At 41.2% G+C, this 26526-nt stretch overlaps 1 protein-coding gene across 9 annotated transcripts in view; it reads right to left on the bottom strand.

The window, feature by feature from the left end:
- Window positions 1–9730: 9730 nt before the first annotated feature.
- ACSL1 (acyl-CoA synthetase long chain family member 1) overlaps window positions 9731–26526 on the bottom strand; it is a 68496-nt gene continuing 51700 nt past the window's right edge. For 5 of the 9 annotated variants that reach the window (XM_033105035.1, XM_033105037.1, XM_033105038.1 and 2 more), the window contains 9 exons: window positions 21744–21878; window positions 20984–21079; window positions 20190–20262; window positions 18995–19083; window positions 17696–17812; window positions 13023–13166; window positions 11938–12039; window positions 11759–11830; window positions 11253–11393 (listed from right to left, as the gene is read on the bottom strand). In XM_033105035.1, coding sequence (XP_032960926.1) covers window positions 11253–11393; window positions 11759–11830; window positions 11938–12039; window positions 13023–13166; window positions 17696–17812; window positions 18995–19083; window positions 20190–20262; window positions 20984–21079; window positions 21744–21878 — 969 coding nt within the window. Of the gene's footprint in view, window positions 11394–11758; window positions 11831–11937; window positions 12040–13022; window positions 13167–17695; window positions 17813–18994; window positions 19084–20189; window positions 20263–20983; window positions 21080–21743; window positions 21879–26526 lie in introns of all 9 variants that reach the window. The other 4 variants (XM_033105043.1, XM_033105041.1, XM_033105042.1 and 1 more) reach the window with 2 other exon arrangements.

Genomic DNA, 26526 nt, shown 5'->3' with positions numbered 1-26526 from the left:
TCATTTAAAGATATTTTCAGCTTTACCTGATAATGCAATTTTTACACATTGTTTTGTAGACTGTACAATTTACATCCTTATCAGTAGTATATAAAAGTCCCTTTGGCGCCACATACTTCTTGATACTTAGAGTTTTTAAGACTTTCAAATTTTTGCCTAACTAGTGAGTTGAAATGGTATCCTATTGTTTTTGATTTGCATTTCCCTTAAATTGGTCATCTTTCCATTGTTTATAGGTCCTTCCTGACTCCTCTTCAGTGAAATGCCTGTTCACCCCATCCAGGATCATCTGGGCAATCACAATAGAAGAGTAAATCACCTTTGAGATATTGAAGGTAGTTAGTTGCCCACTGATGGGTAGAAATAGGGTTCCTGGAGCCACTGAAAGTTGTCACCCTTAAGGGAGTGGATAGGTAGCTCCAATTTCTGGGGAAGGGGTTGTAGTCAAACCTTGTGTGCTTGTGGATCTGAAAAAAGAAACTACTCAACTGCTAAGAGAGGAAGAGATTCAGCACTCAGGATAGAAATAAAAACTCAACCCAAATAGGTTTAAATAATAAAGGGATTTATTAAAAGCTGATGTCACTGCCAAGTCCAGAGGTAAGCTACCTGTCAAGCTCAGTTTGATCTAGAGGTTTGAGAAGCCATCAGGGCTCTGAATCCATTTTCTTGCCCTCCTTGTAAATAAGGTTTTTTCCTGGGGCTGGTTTCTATCATCATCATCATCACTTGGATTTATTGAGCATTTACTATGATCAGGCATTGCTCTAAGTGTTTAGTATCTATTAAACCATTTAATCCTCCCAATAACCCTGTGTGCTTGGCACTATAATCCCACCTTACACATGAGGAAACTAAGGAGCAGTCCTACAGGAAGTAAGTGAAGGTGCCTGCATTAGATCTTAGGATTCTGGCTCAGAGCTTGCACCTGACAACTGTTCCAAGTCACACATCTAAATTCCACCATTCAGAGAAAGAGAGTAGCTATGTCCCAACACTCCCAGGAGAAGACCTAAGATTTACTCTAATTGTACCAGCTTTGGTGACATACCTACCTGTATTAGTTAGGGTTCTCCAGAGAAACAGAACCAACAGGAGATACATATATATATCACGTATATAAAATAAATCTCTTCCTAATGTATACATATAAATATTATATAGGAGAGAGGCTTATTTTATATATAAATCTACATAGATGTAGGATATATGTATATAGCCTCCATAACTTAGGGATCTGCCACGTACACATTTACAAAAGGTTAACTAACAGTGGCAGAAAGAGTACAGCACAGCACAAGCATCATCGTGAAATAGAAACTGTTGGCCATGGCTTCCCCCCAAAGTAATCTGCCACGCTAAACTCAACAACTTTGTGTTGTTACATCGAGAAGGGTTGTGAAGAGTTAGGGAGAGTGTTCAGGATGGGGTGAAGCCCATGGGTGTTGGAAGGGGGCTGAAAACACAGGAGTGGACGCAGTGGGGTCCTGAGCCCTGGAGGCACCTGGAGCGAGGTGAGCAACCACAGAAGAAGCTCGGAGATACGGGAGAGCAGGTGACTGCAGGAAGCTGGAGGACATCTAGGTAGCGGGTCCTTAAGTTATGTAATAACTTAGTGCTTAACTTCCATGTTTGGCAAATGGAAAAACCCCGACTGCTTTTATAGTACAAATATAGATAATAAAGAACTACAAACCATCTTAGATCCTCGGGATAAACTGACTGGTTGGACGTGGATGCTTCTCTGTGGAAATATATCTTCCCTGTGGGGTGGGTTGACGTATAATTAGTTCTGTATTTCAGAATGAGAAGTTTGATGTGTAAGTGAGAATATAAACAAAAATATTATTACTAATATTTATCTTACAGTATTTCCATGAAGATAAGAGGTGAAGAATGTGGAGGCGCCTAGATTTATATAAGGGCTTATCATTTCTTATAGTGTATCTTTGCTTTTTTTCTAATGAACTCTTCCGTTGAATTTTCTGCTCAGTATGTGTCCGCTAGAGGGCACATAAAGAAAGGGGCTGGCGATTTGAAAAGGTAATTGGAGACCAGAGCTACTACTCATTTGCAGACGTTGTAAATATTGGTTCAAAGTCAGTTCAAGATTAGTAAGACTAGAGACCTTAATTGACCTTGCTCAACTCATTTGTCCCCTTCTTGTGCATTATTCTCTGCCCTAATTTATCAAATCCATTCCTGTAAGTTTCCCTTAAGGTGAAGAGTATGGTTTTCTATTGTGGAAAAGAAAATAATTTATTTCTCAGATTCTCCAACCTTTTTTAACTTCCTACAGCACTTACGAATTATTGGGTACATGGGAATAACCCACTACACTTGGCAGTTCTCGTCAGGAAGAAACTAAGGTCGTTATCTGTTTTAAACAGACCAACTGCTCCACATCTGTAATTATGACGCAGCAAAAACAAACCTGGAAAAGTCCCAGGCGGCAAGGGTGGGGCAAGGAAGGAGGAGGCCTGCAGTTTGATGTTCTCTTTACGAAAAGAGGAAATGAAATTCAGAAAGGAAGTATTCATCGGTGTCTTTTAAAGTTGGAGGGCAGAAAGCTTTTTCCATTGTAGCAAACGGCAGTGATGTGATATCCCTTCGTGTGTCACCTGCTTTCCGACATTTCCCTGGCTCTACGCGACTACCAAACTTATTTGCTCTGTAACTAGTGTTCTACTTTTTCCAGACCTAACTGGCACTGCTCCGCCCCAAGCTGAGATCACAAGGCTAAATGGGTCTGACCACCACATCAGTGCTTGCGGCATCACGTGTCTCAGATTCCATTCCCTGCTCCCTGCAGGGTTAGGAGAGGCTGGTGCAGGAATCCTGGCAGGATCATTCTAGCAAAAGCCAGCATGGCTCTCGCCAAAGAAGAACTGACTTCCAACCTGCATAGGAAGTAATTTTATAATTCAAACTTGTAAAGGGGCCAAATGAGCAGAGACTATAAAAGGAAAGGATACCCCCAAAGAACAGTATTTTTTTAAGGAAGGAGGAAAAAAACATCCTGGAATAAAATCTCTAAAGTAGAGATTTGTCTCCATGATTCTCGCTCAAGCTGTGGTTGAAAAGAACTTTCTGAAAAAAGTTTTCATCCTTTGACTCACCTTACTCACTCTGACACTACTTTTGGGTGGTCTGAGAACACAGTTGTGAGGCTGACTTTGTTCAGAGTCCTGGGCAACTAGTGACCCTTTCTGCTAAGCTGAGAATTGAGTAGCATGAGAGCCAAGGTACCATGAGCCAATGACCCTTCAGACAAGCTCAAGTCAAACAGACTTCCCTCTGTACCCCCAGGTGACACTAAAACCTTCCTAGAACCTTCTCTGGGAGGAGGGAGCTCCCCTCATTCTGGGGCTGCTGCCCTATACCTCACAGGCCAGCTCACCCACCTTTAACGTTGTAACATAGCAAAGAAAGATCATTACCACCCTACCCCTCGACCTCACTGCCAGGCCATAAACATGCTCAGCACTTTGTTTCCTGGGCTTGGGCTTGGAGAATCAGAGAAGGCTTCCTAGAGGAAGTGACATCTATGATCTAACTGAAATAAAAAGTAGGAGCCAGCCAGGCCAGTGTAAGAGAATGCTCCTGGAGAGGGCATGTGCAAAGGCCCAGTGGTGAGCAAGAGCGTGAAGCATTCTGGGAGCTAGAATAAGTTCAGTGTGGCTGGAACAGAGTTGGGGAGGTGACCCAAGATGAGGCTAGGGAGACAAGCATGGATCTTCCAGCTCCTTAAAGCATTGGCATTACCTGGGAGTTTATTCGAAATGCAGAATTTCGGGCCTGATTCCAGATTAATTGAATCAGAATCCAAATTTTAAGATCCCCAGGGGATGCGATGCACAATAGAGTTTGAGAAGCCCTCCTCTTAAGTACATTAAGCAGTTCAGACTTGGCGGCAACGGGAAACCTCTGAATGATTAAGTAGGGGAATCACGTGACAAGACTTGTGACTTAGAAAAACCATTCTTGCAGCAGAGTGGAGGAAAAGTGAGTGAGTTCCTAGAGACCAATACAGGAGACAAGGAGGTCAATTAAGAGGCTGGTGCACCTGTCCCAGCAAGAGCTAGCCAGTGCCCTGAAAGGGCAGTAAAAATAAGGGACGGAGGGCAGTGGACAGATTTGATAGATGACAGGAGAAAGCATCAGCCAGATGTGGCAGCTGAGGCTGCCTGGGGCAGCCCTGGGATTTCTCCCAAATGTAGGGCCCACTGACAACTCAGCCGGGCGGGGCTGACACACTGGTAGGAGTGCAGCAGGGTGGAGGAAAGCAGTATCAGGGGTGTGGGAACGCAAGAGACTCAAAAACAAATGTCCCTCTGAGTCGACACACGTTGCCTGATGCAGAATGTGAGCAAACTGGTTTCACACACACTTCATGTGTGTCCCACGTAGTGTGTGGTGCTTAAATGCCCCTGTGGCTGGGCACCGCTGGCACTCCCATGACTCACCCTCTGATGTGAACAAGCCACCTGAAAAGCAGAAGCCTGTCTGGAGTTCTTGGGGAAGGGGGTGGAGGAGAGGGGGTCGGGGGGAGGGTATGCCACAGCCTTACTATTGAGCAAGGACGATTTTTGTTTGAGAAATCGGACAGCCAACCCCCGACCCCATTAAAAATCTCAGCAAAAGAGAGCGGCTAAGAATTTACATGCAAAATATACTTGGGGGGGGGGGGCGGAAACAAAACTTTCCGCCAGGAACAGAATCCCCTCTGTACCTGAAGTACAGTGATGAGAAGCAGAATTCATCCAGGAAGACTTCTGCCATTTTCAGCATGTCAGCGGTGGGAAGGAGTAAAAAGCCAAAGGGAAAATCTGGATTTCTTCTTCTGACAAATAATGGATAATAAGTCAGGTGGGTCAATTTCCGCATCACCCGCGTTGAGTGAGGTGAGTTCAGCACGAACACAGATCTGGGCATCTGCTCTAGGATACCGGGTGAGAGGACAGCTGGGGTGGCAGTGCAGGGATGCCCTCGTGATCTCAGACCTGCGGCTGAGGCAGCTCTGCTGAGAGAAGACGTGGAGGAGCTGCCTCTCTCACGAGGGTCCCCTTTCAGTCAGACTCAGGACCCACTCTATTTTCCATCATAAATACAGAAGGGGCGGGAGGCTGAGGAACGGGAGGGGTGCTCCAGGCCTGCTCAGCCTAACAGACCCTGGGGCCCCCACCTCTCAAGGTGTTGCCAGAGCCTTCTGCCTCTGTCCACCTGAAGCCCAGCCATCGGGGACAGACTGGCAGGCTTTTTTCTGCGTATGCTGCCGTGGAAAGAAACAAGCACTGGAAATCTGGATAAAACACAAAAAGGAAATTCCAGGGCCCAAGGCATTTACCACCTGGGACATGACGAATTGCGAACAGGTATACGTATTTGCCATGGAGAGTACGGTTGCACCTGAGGACTGGCTAATTCAGAAAATACATCCACTACAGTGATGGGGCACTCAGGGTACTCAGGGCATGGAGAGGAAGGGACAGCAAGACAGGCGCTCCAGGCACGGAGAGGCCCCGGGGACAGAATATCCAGGTCAGTCCCTTTCTAGGACAGGTGAGCTGATCTCTGCAAGGCTCAGTTTTGTCATCCATAACAAGGAGGAGTACTTCAATGGAGAACAAAATAGAAGTATCCGATAGAAGCTCCCTAAGTTTTCTACCTCGGTCACCACGGATCTGCCGACATCTATCCCACATTCTCTATATCCCCTAGTGCTGTGATGGAGAAAGTACCCTCATCCTCTCTCAGGACAGCAGTCTTCCCCTTTCCTGCATTCTCTCTCTCTCTCTCTCTCTCTCTCTCTCTCTCTCTCTCTCTCTCTCTCTCTCCCGCCCCCGACCATTCTCACTGGCATATTATGCTCTAGTATCTCCCATTTTAAAAACCTCCACCACCAGCAAACAAAAACAAATCTCTCAACCTCCCATCTTTCTCCAGTTACCATCCATTTGTCTACTCTCCTTCATGATAAAACTTCAAAACAGGGCTGTCCACCCTTCTTGACTTCCCAGCTCATGCCTCCACTTGCTTCAAACAGGCTTCTGGTCTCCTTACTCTGCTGGGACACTATTGCCAAGGTTGCCCCCACTGCTGAATCCAGCAGCCATTTCTCCATCTCCACCTTATTCCACCTTTCAACAGCGTATGACGTAACTGACCCCTTCCCTTCCTTCCTAAAGCACTTTCCTCCCTTGGCTTCAGGGAGATCACATTCTTGGTTTCCCACCTTCCTCCACGGCAGGTAATTCTCAATTCCTGTTGCCAGATCCTTCTTTTAACTCCTGTTCAAATATCAAGGACCCCCAGGCCTGTTAGGGCCCTCGTCTACTTCCTATCCAGGTTTCCTGGTTCCCCAGGTTACCTGATCGAGTCCCTTGGTCTATCAGGGGTTTTGTGAGAGTGAAATGAGAGCATAAGCACGCAGCATAGCATACTGCCCACAGCAAATCCGCAATCCCTGTAGCTATCACCACCTCCATAATTGAAGACGCCTAGAACTTTGAAGGGATCTCACGAACCTACCTTATGTCTATGACCCAGCTTTATACATATTTTCCTCCTAAAATAGAGCAGCTGGTTCTACCAAGCTTTGGTCCTTAATGGATTTGGGATTACCAACATCACAGAGAGCTACCGTATTTCATTTTTGAGAAGCCGGACAGCCAGAATAAAAGGCTGGGAAGTGGTATTTGCCCTACTATAATAAAGAACAATTCTTAGATAAGAGTCAAAACCCTTTGTACTGAAGCTCAGAGACGGAACTGCTGGCACAAAGAAACAATGCAATGCAATGATACATTCTGTCAGGAAGTTCACTGCTGAAGGTACAAAAGAAGAAAGCTCCACCACATGAGTTTGAGAACATAGTGTCGAGCTAGACTGCTTGGCTCCAGTTCTGTCTGGGTACATGACATTGATTAAATTATTTGTGTGCTTCCATTTCCTCGTCTGGAACATGGGGACAACAGTAGCATTTGGCTCAAAGGGTTGTAAACATAAAATGGATCATCTGTGTAAAATGCTAAGAATAGTGTCTGGCAGGCGACAATACTCAAAACATTTCAGTTATCAGTATTATTGTAAGTAATCTAAAAGTTGGGAATGGGGCAAAAGCATGTACCTACCAAATGCCAAATATACTTAAAAACAAACTGCATTTCCGAGTTTGGATACAGAGTGAGGGTGTGTCATAGCTGGGGCCTGCAGGGAGCGGCGAGGTGAGCTCGGAGGGCATCAGGGCTACTACTGCTGGATTGGCACTTCCTGCCCGGGCCTCCAGGCTCAGGCTCTGCCGGGTGAGGCTTCAGGGCAGTTACTGAAAGGAACTTAGCACACAGAGGCCTGGACAGAAGAAAGGACTGCCTCATTTCCAGTCAACCAGATTTCTTCTCTTCTGTTCTGGCTGGAGAGATGGGTTTGAGACAGAGACCACTAGGCTTTTGAGGTGAAGTTTGGATCTGTGGGATTGAGGACCATTGTGCATCTACTATTGCTGAACAGGCATTGACCCCAAACAGTGCACCAGGAAAGTTAAAACTCCAAAGTGTTTAGGGATTAATATTCATAATACATAAAGAACTCCGATAGCTCAATAACAAACAACAACCCAATTTTTCAAAATAGGCACAGGACTTGAATAGATCTTTCTCCAAAGAAGATATACAGTTATTAAGGAAATGCAAATCAAAACCACAATAACATACTACTGAGCACCCATTAGGACGGCTATTATAAAAAACAAAACAAAACAACAACAGAAACCAAGACTAATGAGGATGTGGAGAAATTAGAACCCTTGGGCATTGCTGATGTAAAATAGTGCAGCGATGTGGAAAACAACATGGTAGTTCCTCAAAAAATTAAACATAGAATTACTGTATGCAATTCTACTTCTGGATATATACCCAAAAGAAATGAAAGCAGGGACTAAAACACGTATTTGTCCACTCATGTTCAAAGCAGCATTATTCACACTAGTTAAAAGGTGGGAACAACCCAAATGTCTATTAACAGATGAGTGGATAAACAAAACGTGGCACATACATATACTGGAATATTATTCAGCCTTGAAAAAGGAAATTCTGACATATGCTACAACATGGATGAACCTTGAGGGCATTCTGCTAAGCGAAATAAACCAGACACTAAAGGACAAATACTGCATGGTTACACTTATGTGAAATACCTAGAGTAGTCAAATTCATAGAGACAGAAAGTAGAATTTCGTTATCAGGGGCTGGGGAAGAGAGAATGGGAGTTAGTGTTGAACGGGTAGAGTTTCAGTGTTGTAAGATGAAAGAAGCTCTGTGGATGCGTGGTGGTGACGGTTGCATGATGTGAATGCACTTCACGCCACTGAAATGCATGCTTAAAAATGATCAAGATGGTAAACTGTATGTGTATTTTGTTGTAAGTTTTTTTAAAAAAGAAAAACCTGTGTTTATGTCAACCTCATTGCAAAGAGCAGCTTTGTTCAAAATTCCAAGTATTTGTCCAAACTAAGATTTATTTAATGAATAGCTACTAGTTTCTAAGTGCTGTGTTCAGTGCTAAAAAAGGGAAAAAGAAAAGTGATATCTACTCTTAAGAAGCTCACACTTCATAAGGGAAGAGAGGAAGAAAAAGATAAGATAAAATAAGATAAAAATCTTAAGAACTAAAATAAAAGGGCAGAAGGGCCGGCCTGGTGGCTCAGGCAGTTGGAGCTCCATGCTCCTAATTCCAAAGGCTGTAGGTTCGATTCCCACATGGGCCAGTGGGCTCTCAACCACAAAGTTGCCGGTTCAACTCCTCAAGTCCTGCAAGGGATGGTGGGCAGCGCCCCCTGCAACTAAGATTGAACCCTGGCACCTTGAGCTGAGCTGCCTCCCGGATGGCTCAGTTGGTTGGAGCGCCGGCTCTCAGCCACAAAGTTCCCAGTTCGACTCCCACAAGGGATGGTGGGCTGCGCCCCCTGCAACTAGCAATGGCAACTGGACCTGGAGCTGAGCTGCGCCCTCCACAACTAAGATTGAAGGGACAACAACTTGACTTGGAAAAAAAAAGTCCTGGAAGTACACACTGTTCCCCGATAAAGTCCTGTTCCTCTCCCCAATAAAATCTTTAAAAAAATAAAGCCCCCCATGAATACAGCTCTTTAAAAAAAAAATTTTTTTTTAATAAAAGGGCAGAATGCATTGGTAGCCTTACCAGAGATGCGTGCACAGGGTTTGAGCTTTAGAGAAAGAAACCAAACATCACACCAAACACAAGATTTAAGGGAAGGAGGGAGGAAGAGTGATTTAAACACAACAGGTTGTGTAAGGAATTGGGGGTTGGTAAATGAACACCTTTGGAAAGAAAATCTTTAAAATGATAGTGTAGAATAGGGATAGAGGAAAAAGAAAAAGTTGGCTGCTCTTAGACTGCTTCCAAAGCAGTTAGTTCTATATAAGACAATAACTAACATACACAGAATTAAATCCACCACAGAACCACCAACTACAGGCAATGTCTCCAGAAACGTCATTTTCCAGCAAAGAATGTGCATTTTCAAGAATACCCATATTATTCACACCACTTAATTTTCTTCTCCACAGGACAGTGGGACTGTTGCCCGACAGCCTGTCAGCTCGGCAGCATTAGAGGAAGAAGACCTGGGAAGGATTCAATGGGGCGGCACCGAGGGCCACATCAAAGGCTGACCTGAATATTACAGCTGACATGAAAAGAGAGGTTTCACTCACTTGAAATGCAGAAATATTTATTTTGGTTTCCTTCATTGTTTTTGGAAATTCTGTTTTGGTTTATAAAACATAGAAATAGCCAACACTTAAAGCAAACATTCAAAACCCCAATGTGACAAATTATTGACTTTTGTGCAATTAAGTACACACACATGAAGTTAGGCTACCAGATAGTGTTACTACAATGACAATTCTTTAGTGCAAACCTGTTGTGCTTGTGTAATACATGTACTCTCACACACCCACAAACAATTGCTTTAAATGTATCAATGACAACTTAATTCAGTCACATGTGGCAAAGGCTTGCAATAAAGTGAGATGCTGCTAATTTCCCAAATTAACTTTTTAAAAAACCCCTTGAGAAGTTCATCCCAGGAAATGAATTTTCCAGATTTCTACATCCTAGTCTTTTGGCTTGTCAAATACATTTCATTAGAAATCAGGTAGCATGATGATAGAAGAGTATTTGTTTATTACTGTCCATTTCAATAAGTACCCAAGTCTATCTACTCCCTTAATCTTTTTAAAGACATGCCTTGCCTGAGAGTTTATTATGGGGAAAAAAGCCAGTTAATCACAAGATGAACCTTTGATATGAAAACCACATTAAAAATCCGTTGGCCATCACACACACAGAGTGACTGGTTCAGTGAAGATAAAGTGGACAGTTATTTAGGCGTCACAGTTGAGCATGGTCTTTCTAGGTAATCATTTCCTTCTTAAAATGCTTGTCTTCACTGTAGAGTAGTCTAAGGCAGATGTTTTCATAGCCCCTGGGAAGGGATGGAGGGAGGAATCAGGTCTGCAGAGAAGGGTCCGAGAGCATTCTGCTCTGTGGGCGCCAGAATCCATTTGCTCTGGCAAGCGGCCATTCATCTGAGACTCAATATATCTATGCTGTTCTGGGTTGGTCTGTCCTTTGCTTCACTGGGAACCTTCTTCTGCAACAAGAACAATAGGGGACTGTGGAGAAGAGCAGGGCTTTCAGAACTCTTTATCAGAAATGGGGAAGAGAAGATGGCAGGGATTCAAAAAAAAACCAAAAACACCTCTGGTCCACTTGTGACATTCTCCAGCCGGGATAGTTCTTAAGGGACAGTTTCCCTCCAGTGCACTGTACTCTTCCGAGCAGCAGACAACTGCAGAATTTGCAGTGAGCAGCAGACATCTCAGAAAAAGCAAAGTCCTAATCCCTTGGTTAGAAAAACAGGGAGACAGAAGGTTTCACACCTGTCTTTTTAACTGAGGAAGTCGCAAATAACTTAGCACATTTATAGTTTCCCCTTTACAATTTTTAAGGCTCATTTTGGAAATTGTATATCACCAGATACATGGTCTACAACACGAGGTGACTGTAAGGCAGTGTTCCATTTCCTCTAATATTCCTATGACAAGAACCCCAAATGCACAAGTCAAACATGGACGGTCCCTTCCCTATGCTTGCTGTAGTCCAAATTACCAACGTGAAGGCCATCAGAAGATTGAGGAGGTGTGTGGTTTCTTCTGAACTTTCTTCCATTAAACTTTGATGGTGGAATAAAGTTCATCTATCTGTGACCTGAAATAATTCCGAAGTTCTGGCCTTTTAGCTTTCATTGTTGGGGTCAAAAGGCCGTTGCTGACGGAGAATAATTCAGTGTGAAGAGCAATGCCTTTGACCTGAAAATAAACAAGGTTATTAAAGAAAGAAAGAGGATAGATGCAACTGAAATCTAAAAAGCACTTAAGCTGCCCAAGGGGATAAAGACCCTTATGCAAAACCATCCTCTCACCTCAGGCCTAGCTGCATTCTCTCAACAAAGGCAGTGGCTTATTAGGATAGGATTCAGGACTGTATCCTGACCTCCAGGAAAAGAGAATCCACGCCCTTGGTGAAAGAAATCCCTTCCCTTGCCAAACCATTCCATTATTTATTCCTCATGGATTTCTTTAGGTCATCTCATCCTCTTCTATAATCTACTCATAAAAAAATCGAGTCAAAAACTTGTTTTGCAGGAATTCATGCACTTTCACAAAAGTCTTACCTGTTCAAATGGTTTGAGGCCAGACTCCTTCCCAAGTTTCAACATGTCTTCTAGGATACTTTTTTTGACATCCTAATAAGGTAAGAGAAATAAAATGTTTCCTGAGTTGGAGGCCCCTGCACTTTGCACTTAACGCAAAGTGAAGATATAGAAGTAGACTGCACACTTGAGAACCTTACCTTGTTTCTGCACAGCTCTTCAAAGGAGCCTTCAAATCCTCTCTTTCGAGCCCAGTGAGACAATGTCTCCACATCTGGTACCACAATTGCTATGAGAAATGCCTTTAACACAGACAAATGAGTTATTACATGGTTTGTTCCAGATGTTCTAGAATAGTGGTCCTTTATTATTATACATCACAGACCCCCTGGGAGAAACTGATGAAAGTTATAGATTCTGTCTTCAGAACATATTACCAGGCCCAGGAGTCCACTGAGCCCAGGTTAAGAACACTGGGCTCTAAACTATAGACAGCAACAGGAATTTTGCAATAAATGTCTTACAAGAACCACTGAGAATCAAAATCTAACACAATCCTAATTTTTATTTACACTTATGTATACGTTTCCAAAAATAAAAGAGAGTCAAATAAGCAAATACGGTGACAGATATAGAATAAATAAATAAACAAACAAATAATACATTTAAAAAATTCAAAGGCATGGTAAGAGCCTAGGTCAAGAAAAACAGGCCCACTTTCTTATAAGAAAATATTCTTCTAATGTTATTTATAAATCTCAAGAGTTATAAAAATATTAACCTTCAGGAAACCCGACCCCATTCTCTCCCTTGTCGCCATCTGTCCAACATTTTGGCAAATGGATATTTCGCTACAATATTGTCCTTCTGTTTCAACTTTAAGTATATGTTGGCTCGCAACCACCATTTTCTCAAAAATGACTGAGGAGGCATATCATAAATAAGTTGGGTTTAATATGGTTGAAAATTCTAAACTTTCTGATAGTCCATATATCAATATCATCCCCACATAATTAAATTAGAAGCATATTTTATCCATTCCCTGGTATCTTTATCTACCCTCCCTTGGTATACCAGACGACTGTGGGTAAAATTAAAAAAATACAGAAATGAAAGAGAAAATACTTTTCTGGATAAGAAATGCCTCGCAGCAAGTAACATTCCAGCATGTCAAACACGAAAGTCAATTCACACCCATCAAAAACTTTCTATTGCATTTAAAGTCCCCGGAGAACCCCACTCTCCACACCTGCGCATCAGAGCTCACAACTCAGAAAGCACCTACCTGCAAACTCTCTCCGTGGACAAACACCTGAGCAACAGGTTCACTTCGCTGGTAGACATTTTCAATCTTTTCAGGTGCTATGTATTCTCCTTGTGCCAGTTTAAATATATGCTTTTTCCTGTCGACAATCTTCAAGGTACCATTCTGTTTATCAGAGGGGAGGGGACTGTGAGTGGGGCCATGGCTGCTGTCCGCCCAGGATCAATCACATACAGCACAGAGATTTTTTATGCACTATCATTTAATCCTAATAATGATGCCTGGCAGGGCCAGTTGTGATCCCATTTTACAGAGAGGGAAACCAAGGCTTAGAGAGATTAGGTAACTTGACCAAGGCCATTGAGCCAAGTAGGGAGACAGAAGGGAATCCAGAGCCCATGTCCACCCCGCTTCACCTCTTTGCTTGCTACCTTCAGTTTAGCAAGTTTCATGTAGTCTCGTATCTGAATCAGTCTCGTATCTGAAACATATGTGCCTCTCCAGCTGAGCCACGTTCCTTGAGAGCAGAGATACAGACCTACCCTCCCACAGTTCTCTGCACAGAGTAAAGACTCGGTAAATGTTTACTACACAAAGGCAGGATTTCAGTTTCTTTATCCTGTTTCAGGGTGGGGGAGGGACAGGGCACTACACTTCCCCTTTGGGAAAGTTTTGCCAGCCGCTCACACAACTGTGGGGATTCTAGAATCTCTGGACCAGACCAGCCAAATGCTAGTCGTGACCACGTCTGGTAAACAAACCCCAACCCAGCTTTCAACCAAACCATCCACGGATATACTCATGCTTCTATAAGTCATCTGTTGGAAAGATTCTAGGTTCTCTCATTCTACACCAGTTCTCCTTCATTTTCAAGAGTTGCAGACTGAGATCCAGATTATGAGATGTGCTCATTAGAACCAGAGTCAGAATGAGAACTGATACTTAATCCCTCCTGAACATGGAAAAAGGACTTAATTTATTTCTAAATAGCTTGGGTATTCTGAAATCTGAATTACTTGGGGGAGGGAGGACATTTTTCATATCAATATAAACTTCAGAGTATTAAGCACCTTAAATCAATAAGAATCGAACAATACACAATAAAAAATTACATTAGTGATTTTAGTGCTTGCAGTTAAACATAGTAACAACTTTAAAAAGCAGTGGTTGTTACCACATCAAGCAAAATTGGCCAAACCTCTGGGTGTGGCTTCTTGCCCAAGCCTCTCGCTCCTAGGATGGCCTCTAGAATTTCTATATGGTAAATTCAAATGAGGTGGTCTAATCCATGAAATATTTATCCTACTTTAAACCAGATGACAAACCTAGGAAACACATGTATTTACAAATTCCTGCCCATTTTACACTCCTGGCACTCTACCTTGTTTAACTAAGGCTGCAATATCAAGGCACAGCATTGATATATAAAAATCCAGTCTCTATTACCTATTTTCCTCAAACTATTCCAAAAAATCCAGAAGGAGGGAAGGCTCCCAAACTCTTTTTACGAGGCCACTATCACCCTGATCCCAAAATCAGACAAAGACATTACAAAAAAAGAAAACTATAGGCCTATATCCCTAATGAACATAGATGAAAAATCATCAACAAAATATTAGCAAACAGAATTCAGTAATACATTAAAAAGATCATACACCATGATCAAGTGGGATTCATCCCTGTATGCAAGGGTGGTTCAACATCCGCAAATCAATTAATGTGATACACCACATTAACAAAATGAAAAATAAAAATCATATGGTCATATCAATATATACAGAAAAAGCATTTGATAAAATCCAGCAGCCATTTATGATAAAAACTCTTAAGAAAGAGGGAATAGAGGGATCATATCTCAACATAGTAAAGGCCATATATGATAAACCCACAGTCAACATCATACTCAATGGGGAAAAGCTAAAACCATTCCCCTTACGATCAGGAACAAGACAAGGTTGCCCACTTTCTCCATTTTTATTCAACATAGTTCTGGAAGTTCTAGCCATAGCAATCAGAGAAGAAAAAGAAATAAAAGGCATCCAAATTGGTAAGGAGGAAGTAAAATTGTCATTATATGCAGATGACATGATACTATATATTGAGAACCCCAAAGACTCCACCAAAAAACTATTAGAACTGAAAAATGAATTTAGTAAAGTAGCAGGATACAAAATTAATATTCAGAAATCAGTTGCATTTGTATACACCAATAATAAACTATCAGAAGGAGAAATTAAGAAAACAGTTCCATTTACAATTGCTTCAAAAACTATAAAATACTTAGGAATAAATTTAACCAAAGAGTAAAAGACTTTTGCACTCAGAAAATTATAAGATACTGAAGAGAGAAATTAAAGAAGATATAAATAAATGGAAACACATACCATGCTCATGGATAGGAAGAATTAATATAGTTAAAATAGTCCATCCATAATATAGTCCATCCATACTGCCTAAGGCAATATACAGATTCAACGAAATTCCTATCAAACTACCATGGACATTTTTCACATAAAACACACAATCCTAAAATTTATATGGAACCATAAAAGACCCTGAATAGCCACGGAAACTTGAGAAATAAGAACAAAGTGGGAGGTATCATGATACCTGACATCAAATCATACTACAAGGCCATAGTAATCAAAACAGCATGGTACTAAAAAGAGACACATAGATCAATGGAACAGAATAGAGAGCCCAGAAATAAATCCATGCCTATATGGCCATTTAATCCGTGACAATGGAAGCAAGAAATTACATTGGGGTAAAGACACTCTATTCAATAAATGGTGCTGGGAAACCTGGACAGACACATGCAAAAAAATGAAGCTGCACCACCTCCTTATGCTATATACAAGAATAAATTCAAAATGGATTAAAGACTTAAATGTAAGATCTGAAACCATAAAACTCCTAGAAGAAAATATAGGAAGAAAATTTGCAGACATTACCCTTAGTAATATTTTTACTGATATATCCCCTTGGGCAAGGGAAGTAAGAGAAAAAATAAACATATGGGACTACATCAAACTAAAAAGTTTTTTCACAGCAAAGGAAACCATCAATAAAACAAAAAGGCATCCCACTGAATGGGAGAAGATATTTGTCAATGATACATCTGATAAAAGGTTAACATCCAAAATTTATGAAAAATTCATTCAACTGAACACCAAAAAAACCCAAACAACCCAACTGAAAAATGGGCAGAAGACATGAAGAGACATTTTTCTAAGAGGACATACAGATGGCAAACAGACATATGAAAAAATGCTCAACCTCACTAATCATTAGAGAAATGCAAATAAAAACCACAATGAGGTATCACCTCACCCGACTCAGAATCATCAATAAATCAGGCTATCATCAATAAATCAACAAACAAGTGCTGGTGAAGATGTGGAGAAAAGGAATCCCTCATGCACTGCTGGTGGGATTGCAGATTGGTGCAGCCACTATGGAAATCAGTATGTAGGTATCTCAAAAAACTAGAAATGGAACTACCTTATGACCCAGCAGTTCCACTCTTTGGTATCTATCCAGAGAAATCCAAAACACTAATTTGAAAAAATTTATGTACCCCTGTGTTTATTGCAGTGCTATTCACAATAGCCAAGACATGGAAACAACCGAAATGCCCATCAGTAGATGACTGGATTAAGAAACTGTGGTGCATTTATACAATGGAGTATCACGCAGCCATAAAGAAGAATGAAATCTTACCATTTGCAACGATATGGATGGGCCTAGAGAACATTATGCTAAGTGAAATAAGTCAGACAGAGAAAGATAAGTACCATATGATCTCACGTACATGTGGAATCTAAAGAATAGAATAAATGAACAAACTAATCAGAAACAGCCTCAGAGATATAGACAAAATGCTAGATGGGAGGAGGGTGGGGATGAGGGAGAAGGTGAGGGGATTAGAAAGCACAATTGGTAACCACAAAACTGCCACGGGGACACGAAAGACAGTTTGGGGAATATAATCGATAATGTTGTAAAGATTTTGTAAGGTATTTGATGGATACTTGTCTTATTAGGGAGACCACTTCATGGATGGTATAGATGCCTGACCACTGCACTGTACACCTGAAGCTGAATAATAATGAATGTCAACTAAAATTTTATATACATATAAAATCTATTATATATATATAAATATATTTAAATCTATTTTATATATATATAAAACCTATTTTATAGATATATATCTATATATCTCTATATATGATCACAGGATGTGGAGTACAGCATAAGGAAAGAGTCAGTGGAACTGTAACAGCTATATACGATGTCAGAGGGGTAGTTGATTAGGGCCGGGGTTATCACTTTGTGAGGGGTGTAAATGTCTAACTACTACATTTTTTGTTTTGTACACCTGAAACTAATAAGAAAAAAAAATGCAGTCTCTCTGGATTTCAAATGGGAAGCAGCAACCAGAATTGATGTCAAACATCAAAATAAAACATACTTGTTACAGTTAAGGTGGAAATCCTACACAAATATGCTAAGAGTATAAACCTGTTCCCTGCAGGAAATGGAAACGTCTCCACCACAGCACTCAACAAAGAGAAGGGGAAGAGAAAGGTCAGGGTGCCACTGCCATGTGGCAAATGTACAGCAAATGGGATACTTTCTTCCCTACAGTGGAATAAAAGTATTTGTGAACAGGGGAGGCAACCACTTACCGGTAACCATTTTCCAATGTCCCCTGTGTGTAACCAGCCATCTTTATCCAGAGCTTCTGCTGTTTTTGCTGGATCCTTCAAGTAGCCTTGAAATACATTTGGCCCTTTCACACACACCTAAAGGGAGAAAGATCAGGGGTCGAGTTAGGGTGGGAATTGGAGGAGGGGGGCCAAAAGGTACAAACTTCCACTCATAAGACAAATAAGTACCCGGGATGTAATGTACAACCTGACGACTAGAGTTAACACTGCTGTATCAGACATTTGAAAGTTGTTAGAGATCCTAAGAGTTCTCATCACAACGAAAAAAACATTTTCTTCCTTTTTTTTTGGTATCTTTATGAGGTGATGGACGTTAACTAAACTTACTGTGGTAATCATTTTGCAATGATGTGTAAGTCAGCTCAGTATGCCCTGTACACCTTCAATTTACACCGGGTTGTGTGTCAATTACATCTCAGTGAAACTAGGAGGGGGATCATCTGTGAACAGAGAAAACTGGTGTGTGCGTGTGTGTGTGTCCCATCCTTTAGCAAGAAGCCCTGAATTCCATAATCCAGAGGGAGCTCCCAGAGTCCCAATGGAATCTTGCTGGCACCTCCCATGCCTGCCCGTTTCCCGTTCTCTTTCTTTTAAATTCGCCAACCCATTTTATTTTTATTTTTTAAAATTTTGTTGGATAATAGTGTGTTTTTTTCCCAGAACCCATCAGCTCCAAGTCAAGTCGTTGTCCTTCAATCTAGTTGTGGAGGGCGCAGCTCACTGACCCACGTGGGAATCGAACAGGCAACCTTGTTGTTAAGAGCACACACACTAACAACTGAGCTAACCGGCCGCCCCCTTGCTTCCCTTTCTTAATGACCTTATCTGCAGTCAACTTGTGGGGCTAATGCTTGCTCTAGGTTCTGGAAAGCTGCTGGGAAGCCCCCAAGGGGAAGAAATCCCTTTGAAGTAATTAGGCTTTCCTTAGACCGCTAGGTAGCTCACTAATAGGTGTCCAGGGCAATTAGTAGACAGGAGCTCTGCCCAGGCCTCAGGCCACTGGGGCCTTTGCATGCTCTTGGGCCCAAGTCCTTGTTGCGTGTGACAGAAGTGGCCTCCCTCCCACACACTCCCGGAGAGCTAAATATAAATGTACCTTCAAAAAGAAGTGTGTTTGACTCCAGGGTCACCAATGAAATCAAGCTCAATGGCTCAAAGGCTTTACAAGACACTCTGCTGGGAAATGCACTGCACTTGTCATGGCCAGATTTAGAGGCAACGGCAATGACAGTGACTGACTGATGGGACCTCACTCACCTCGCCCTCGCCCTTGGCAGCCATGTAGTTCATTTCTTCCACATCAACAAGTTTTATGAAATTACAAGGCATCGGGGCACCAACGTGGCCTGTATGTGAAATAAAAGAATGGTCACTCCTAATGGGACTGTAATATCCGTTGGCCAAATTATTTTTTTAATAACAAATAAGCCTGCTCAGAATAAGAGCAGCTGCTATAAACTTCCGGTTTCTACAATTAGAGCCAGTCTCCCCGCTGGCAAATTGATTTAGAGAGTTTATTCCTAGAATAGAGACAAAAATAGGCAAAGATCTCCTAGGGACCTACAGATCCATAGTCCAAATTCTCTCGCTGGAAAGGAACCAGAGGTTAAACATTAAACCCCATGAAAAAGGTTCCTAGACTGTTAGTATCAATCCCAGAAGAATCCCGCTATGGATCGTGCTGGGTACTTGAGTCTGTGTTACTAGATGATGCTCTTATTTGTAATACACCAAATAAATCAAGGAACTGATATATCACAGAGAAGACTGTACCACCAGTGTGGTACAGGGAATGCACAGAAGTTTTACAGTCAGACCTGGGTGACAACCCTGGCTCCAAAGCATAATGCTGTGTCAATTCTTATATGCTATTTACAGGCTTCTCTACCAACAGTCAATCATTTCCTCTCAGAGGTAATAGGCCTCATCTCAGGGATGCTGTTGGGATGAAATGTATGTAATGCACATCGTAAGCCCCTCACTCAGAACCTCATCCATGACAGATGCTCCACCAATTATTTTTGTGTTTGTCTGTGCTTTTGGGGAAAAAGACCTGTGTTTATAGCTCTCTGTAGTTTCAACATCCAGCACAGCACACAGTATAAAATTAGTTAAAATTTACCAGCAAAGCATTAGTCCCCAGTCAATTACTGGAAAGCTCTGCTGAGCCAAACATTCCGAACCTGATGTAAAGGGCATCGCTTCTCAGCTGTCACCTTCAGGATCTGGGCACATCTCTATTGCCACCTAGCTTTACAGTCAGAGCCTCAAAATCACATCCCACTCTGCCACAGGAGACATTTTCTGTATGGCTTCCTGATTTACAGGACTGTGTGCCCAAGGCCTAATCATTTGAGACATAGCACTTAAGTTGGTGAATGAATCAATTAATGATTAACTCAATTCCAATTCGAATAACAGGATCCCACAAGGACGGTCCCACCCAATGTACCTGCTGTCCAGTCTCCAGGCAAAGTCAGGGAGCAGCCGGCTGTACACTCGGTCTGTCCGTAGCCTTCATAAAACTGGGTCATCAAGAGACGAAATGTTACTAAAGAAGGGACAGTCACACCTGTGCTGGAGGTGCACAAGTGATAAAGTTCCTCTAACTCCTGAGTAATGGCTGACTGTGGTAAAAACCTCTTTTCAGATTTTCTGTTTGGTAAACTTATTCAGTACTACAGCACCCAAACATATTCACCCTCACAGCAAACATCAGCCACCGTGCAAGTCGGTTTTCTACTTAACTTCCTGTGCATGAGCAAGGAGAACAGCGAAATTTCACAATGGCCCCACTGCACATGACCCCAGTGGGGAATGTACTTGCTGTGCCAGCTCCCGGCTCTACCCCCAACATGTCCTGTGTCATTGGGGCTATCTCCCTTGCCCCGTTTGAGACAGGTTCACTGCAAGGTTTGTCAGTCAGCCTATCACATACAGCCCATCCCATACCCTCAGGCCTGACTCTAAAGGCATATTCTGTGCCTTTCCCTAGAGAAAAATGACACATTTGGGGTGGACACAAATGCATCTTCCTCTGCATAGGGTGAAAGATACATACATATATATGTGTGTGTATATATATATATATATATATATATATACACTCTTCTCCAAGCAACCTAAGAATAATATCATCTTCCAAATAAAAAAGTAAGACACACACAAGGAGAATAAGAATTTTTGGAAAGAAGGCCCCGGGGAAGACAAAGCCTGAGACAATCAAGTGCAGTGAAGCCAGCTCACCTGACAGCCAAGCGCCGCTCGCAGAAATGTCAGCACGGTGGCAGACACCGGTGCGGCTCCTGTGATCATCAACCTGACTTTCCCTCCCAGGCTCGACTTAACAAAGCAGGAGAGGAGAGAGAATGAGGGTTAAATGGCTGGAAGTCGGTGGGCTCCGCAAAGATTCTTTCTCAGTACCCGGGCCCTAACCCCCAGGGCCCTAACCTCCTCGGCAGGCCCCCCAGAACTCCCCAACACCTGAGAGCTCACAGGCAGGCCGGAGAAGAATACCTGACTAGACTTTGTTTCCATCTGAAACTATACCATTTGCTCTCAACCAGCGTGGAAAGAAGCCCACACCTCTACTTGCAGGTATCTTAAGGAATTAGAACAAGAGTGTGATGGATTTGTGGCAACAACCACACTTTTGGCATTTTTTTGGACATAATATTATTCTTCATCACACATGCCTAAAAACATCACCTCAACAGGGACCCACTTGTTCCAGAAAAATAAAAACAAATGGGGAGAGAGAAAGTCTTATAATACCCTGATTCCTTCTCCACCTTAGATAGCTACAGTATTGTTCAGATCCTACATGTTGTTGCATACTGAGGTTTACCTAGTGGCTTTAGCCTTAACTTTTAGAAATGTGCTGGAATTAACAAAAATGTGTCTCTCTCTTTCTCACCTTCGTACCTCTCTAAAATAGAGCCCTTACTGATATTTTGAAACCCAAGTTAGTTTACATGACAAATAATAGTGTGCATCTGTTTGTTACCTGTATTTTGTGGAATATTAGTTTATCCCATAAGCTGTTGTTTCTAATGATGCCGCTGCGGAGCTCGGCTTCTTTCCTCTTGGAAGCAAAGTCCAATAGCCAGCGCTTCAGTGTGGTGTTTGCTTGTCCAAAAATCTAATGAGTCGAGACAAAAGAGGGTGTCACAATCACTAGAATGACTGGAATCAGAAAGTCAATAATAACAAGTGTTGGTGAAGATGTGCAGAGACTGGAACTGCTTGAGGGAATGTAATATGGTTAGAAAACAGACTGTAGTTCCTCAGAGCGTTAAACAGAGTTATACGGCCAAGCAATTCAGCAACTAGCTACTCACCCAAGAGAAATGAAAACACATGTCCACACAGAAACTTGTACACGAATGTTCACAGCAACATTATTCGTAATAGCCAAATGCCCATCGATGGATGAATGGATAAATAAAATGTGGTCTGTCTATATAGTGGAATACTTGGCCATTAAAAGGAATGAAGTATCGGTATGTGCTAAAATATGGAAGAACCTTGAAAACATGTTAATGAAAGAAGCCAGTCACGAAAGAACACATATTGAATCATTCGTTCATACGAAAGTCCAGAACACGCAAATCTATAGGTTCAGAAAGTAGATTACGTTTTGCTTAGGGATAGAGGTGGGTAGCAGGGTGGAGGATGATAGTTAATGGGAAGGTAAAGGGTTTCTCTTTGAGGTGATAAAAATGTTCTAAAATGGACTGTAGCGATGGTTGCAGAACTCTGTGAATGTACTAAAAACCTTTGCACTGTACGCTTTATTTATTTATTTTCACAATGACATAATTTATTTATCCAATCTCCCATTGGTGAACATTTAGATTTTTCCAAGTTTTCACTGTGTGAACATTGAATAAACTCATAAATTCAGTGGGAAGCAAAGAGCAATCATGATGTCATGATTCTTCCACATTTAAACATCAAGTAATTTTACCATTAGCATCTATGTGTATGATTTTATCCACTTCTAGCAAAGGTGAATTCTACAACTTTTGCCAAATTATGTAATTTTATTTCTAGCATGATTTCAAAAAGGACCGATTTATTGTCTTTGGCAATTTTAATTAGCACCAAAACCAGAAAAACCAGCATCTGAAATCTGTGACATGCCACTCTTAGCATGGGTCAGTGGAAGGACAAGTTTAATGGTATTGCCTCTTGACTAAATGTGCAAATGACGTGGCAATGAACACCCTTGTCTATCTGTATTTACGGCCCACGATAAAAGTTCCGTTCGAGTTTTTACCTGGAAGGAGACCAGGCAATTCTTCTCCAATATGGATTTGTCAAAATGGATGAGTTCCCATTTCCCACATCCTCACCAACATTAGGTATTATCCAACTCCTACATTTTTGTCACTCTGATGGGTGTAAAATAGTATCTGAATGTAGTTGTTGGGTTTTTAATTTGGAAATATTTTCAAACTTACAGAAAAGTTGGAAAAAAGAGGACAAAGAACTCTCATATACCCTTTAGCCAGATTCATCAATTGTTAACATTTAGCCTCATTAGATTTATCATTCTCTACCTATACGCATATATGTATTTTTCTGAATCACTTCAGATTAAGCTGTGTGTATTATGCCCCCTCACACCTAAACATTTCAATGTGTATTTCCAAAGAATAAGAACACCTTTTATAATGATCAACTTCAGGAAAATTAACATACAATACTTTTATCTAATCTGCCAACCATAATTTTCCCACTAATAATGTCCTTTATAGCATTTTTCTCCCCAGTCCAGGATCATGTACAGCATTTGACTGCCGTTCAGTCTTTTGTCTCCTTTAATCTGGATTAGTTCTGCAGGCTTTCTTTGTTTTGAAGAATATAGTCCTCACGTTTCAATAAAATGTTCTTCATTATGAGTTTTAATGTAATTTAATCTATGTTTTCCTGTTAAAATCTTTTCATATGTGTATTGGTTATTTAAATTTCCTCTTCTGTGAATTAATTATGCATATTCTTTGCCCCTTTTTCTACTGAGTTGTACTTATTGAGTTTTCTTTTTAAGATTTTTATTAAAGATACAGCTAACATACAATATTACATTAGTTTCAGGTGTACACCATAGTTATTCAACATTTATATACCTAAAGAAGTGATCACCATGATAAGTCCAGCAACCATCTGACACTGTACCACGCTACCACAATATTATTGACTATATTCCCTATGCTGTACATTACACCCCCATGACTTATTTGTTTTATACCTGGAAATTTGGACTTCTTATTCCCTTTCACTTCTCTCCCCCTTTTTAAATTTTTCAATTACAGTTAACATTGCATATTATTTTATATTAATTTTGGGTGTACAGCACAGTAGTTAGTCATTTATGTAATTTAAGAAGTGATCCCCCTGATTAGTCTGGTACCCATTTAGCACTATACATACTGGTAGTTATTATCATATCATTGACTATATTCCCTATGCTTTACTTTACGTCCCCAAGACTATTTTGTAACTACCAATTTGTACTTCTTAATCCCTTCACCTTTTTCATCCTGCCGCCAAACCCCCTCCCATCTATCACCCCAATAAATCTAGTACCCATCTGACACCATACATAGTTATTGCAATATTATTGACCATATACCTTGTGCTATACTCTACATCCCCATGATTACCATGGAACAACCAATTTGTACTTCTTAATCCTTTCCCTTTTCACTCACCCTCTCAACCTCCTTTCCATCTGGCAACCACAAAATGTTCTCTGTATCTATGAGTTTGTTTCTATTTTGTTTGTTTCTTTTGTTCTAGATTCCACCAGTATAAGTGAAATCACACTGCATCTGTCTTTTGTTGTCTGACGTACTCCACTCAGCACAACACCCTGTAGTTCCATCCATGATGCCACAGATGGCAAGAACCCACTCCCTTCCATGACTGAGAAATATTCCATTGTATGTATGTACCACCTCCTTTTTATCCATTCTTCCATTGACGGACACCCAGGCTGCCTCCACATCTTGGCCATTGCAAGCAATGCTGCAGTGAACATATAGATGTATGCATTGCCTTGGGTTTTGGGTTTCTTTGGATAAATACCCAGAAGTGGGATTACTGGTGGGGTCCTTCTTTATCTCTTGTTATAGCCTTTGTTTTAAAGTCTATTTTGTCTGGTATAAATACTGCTACTCCAGCTTTTTTTTTTTCCATTTCCATTTTCATGAAATAACTTTTTCCATCTCTTTACTCTCAGTCTGTGTGTCTTTCAATCTGAAGTGAGTCTTTTGTAGGCAGCATACATAAGGATATTGTTTTCTTATCCATTCAGCCACCCTATGTTTTTTATCAGAACATTTAATCCGTTTACATTGAAAGTAATTGCTGATAAATATATAGTTATTGCTATTTTATTATTCATAATTTTGATCCTTGTTTTCATCTTAAAGTAGTTCCTCTAACATTCCTTGTAATACTGGCTTGGTGGTGATGAACATCTTTAGCTTTTTCTTCTCTGGGAAGTTCTTTAAATGATAAACTTGCTGGGTAGAGTAGTCTTGGTTGTAGGTTCTTGCTTTTCATCACATTGACTATTTCCTGCCTATTCCTTCTGGCCTGCAAAGTTTCTCTTGAGAAATCAGATGACAATCTTTTAGGAGCTCCCTTATAAGTTACTAGTTGCCTTTCTCTTGCTGCTTTTAGGATTCTTTGTATTTAATCTTTACCATTCTAATTAATGTGTCTTGGTGTGGGCCTGTTTGGATTCATCGTGCTTGGGACTCTCTGCGCTTCCCAGGCTTGTAGGTATGTCTATTTCCTTAGCCAAATTAGGAAAGTTTTCAGTTATTATTTCTTCAAATAGGTTCTCAATCCATTACTTTCTCTCTTCTCCTTCTAGCACTCCTATGATGCGAATGTTTTGATGCTTGATGTTGTCCTAGAGGTCTCTTAACCTATCCTATTTTTTTTTAAAATTCTTTTTTCCTATTGCTGTTCTGATTGGGTGTTTTCTACTACCATGTCTTCCAGATCGCTGATTTGATCCTCTGCTTTGTCTAGTCTGCTGGTGATTCCTTCTAATGCATTTTTCATTTCAGTTACTGTATTCTCTACTTCTGATTGGTTCCTTTTTATGGTTTTTATGTCCTTTTTTATGCTTGCTATCTCTCTGTTGAAGTTCTCACTAAGTTCCTTGAGCATCCTTATAACCATTGTTTTGAACTGTGGTAGATTGCTTGCCTCCATTTTGTTTTGTTCTTTTTCTGGAGTTTTCTCCTGTTCTTTCATTTGGGATGCATTTCTTTGTTTCCTCACTTTGGTTGCTTCTCTGTTTCTATGTTTTAGGTATTTCTGCTATGTAACGTAGTCTTGGCCTGGTGGCCTTATGTAGTAGGTGCCCTGTGGGGCCCTGGCACAGTCTCCCTGATCACCTGTTGTGGGTACTGCAGGAGTGTCCCCTGTGTGGGTTGTGTGTGCCCTCCTGTTATAGTTGAGCTTTGATTGCTATTGGTACATTAGTGGGTGGGATTGACTCTCAGGCTGACTAGCTGTGGGTTTTGGCGACATCCACAAACAGCTTTTGGACTATTTGCATTGTACACTTAAAATGGGTGAATTGCATGGAATGTGAATTACATCTTAATAGAGTTGTTTAACAAGAACCATAAAAAAATGAGTAGGTTCTTATAGATGACAGAAGCTTTGCCTCAAAATAAAGAGTATTAAAATCTCCAAGTCCAAATTCATTTTGGAGACTGTTCACGACACATGCTGATCTTGCCCTGGCTGTGTATTCCATG

Source organism: Rhinolophus ferrumequinum, chromosome 4 (genome assembly GCF_004115265.2).
Source record: "Rhinolophus ferrumequinum isolate MPI-CBG mRhiFer1 chromosome 4, mRhiFer1_v1.p, whole genome shotgun sequence".
In the NCBI taxonomy this organism is placed as follows: Eukaryota; Metazoa; Chordata; class Mammalia; order Chiroptera; family Rhinolophidae; genus Rhinolophus; species Rhinolophus ferrumequinum.
The sequence above is the reverse complement of the archived record's forward strand: the minus strand, read 5'-3'. Positions and strand labels throughout refer to the sequence as shown.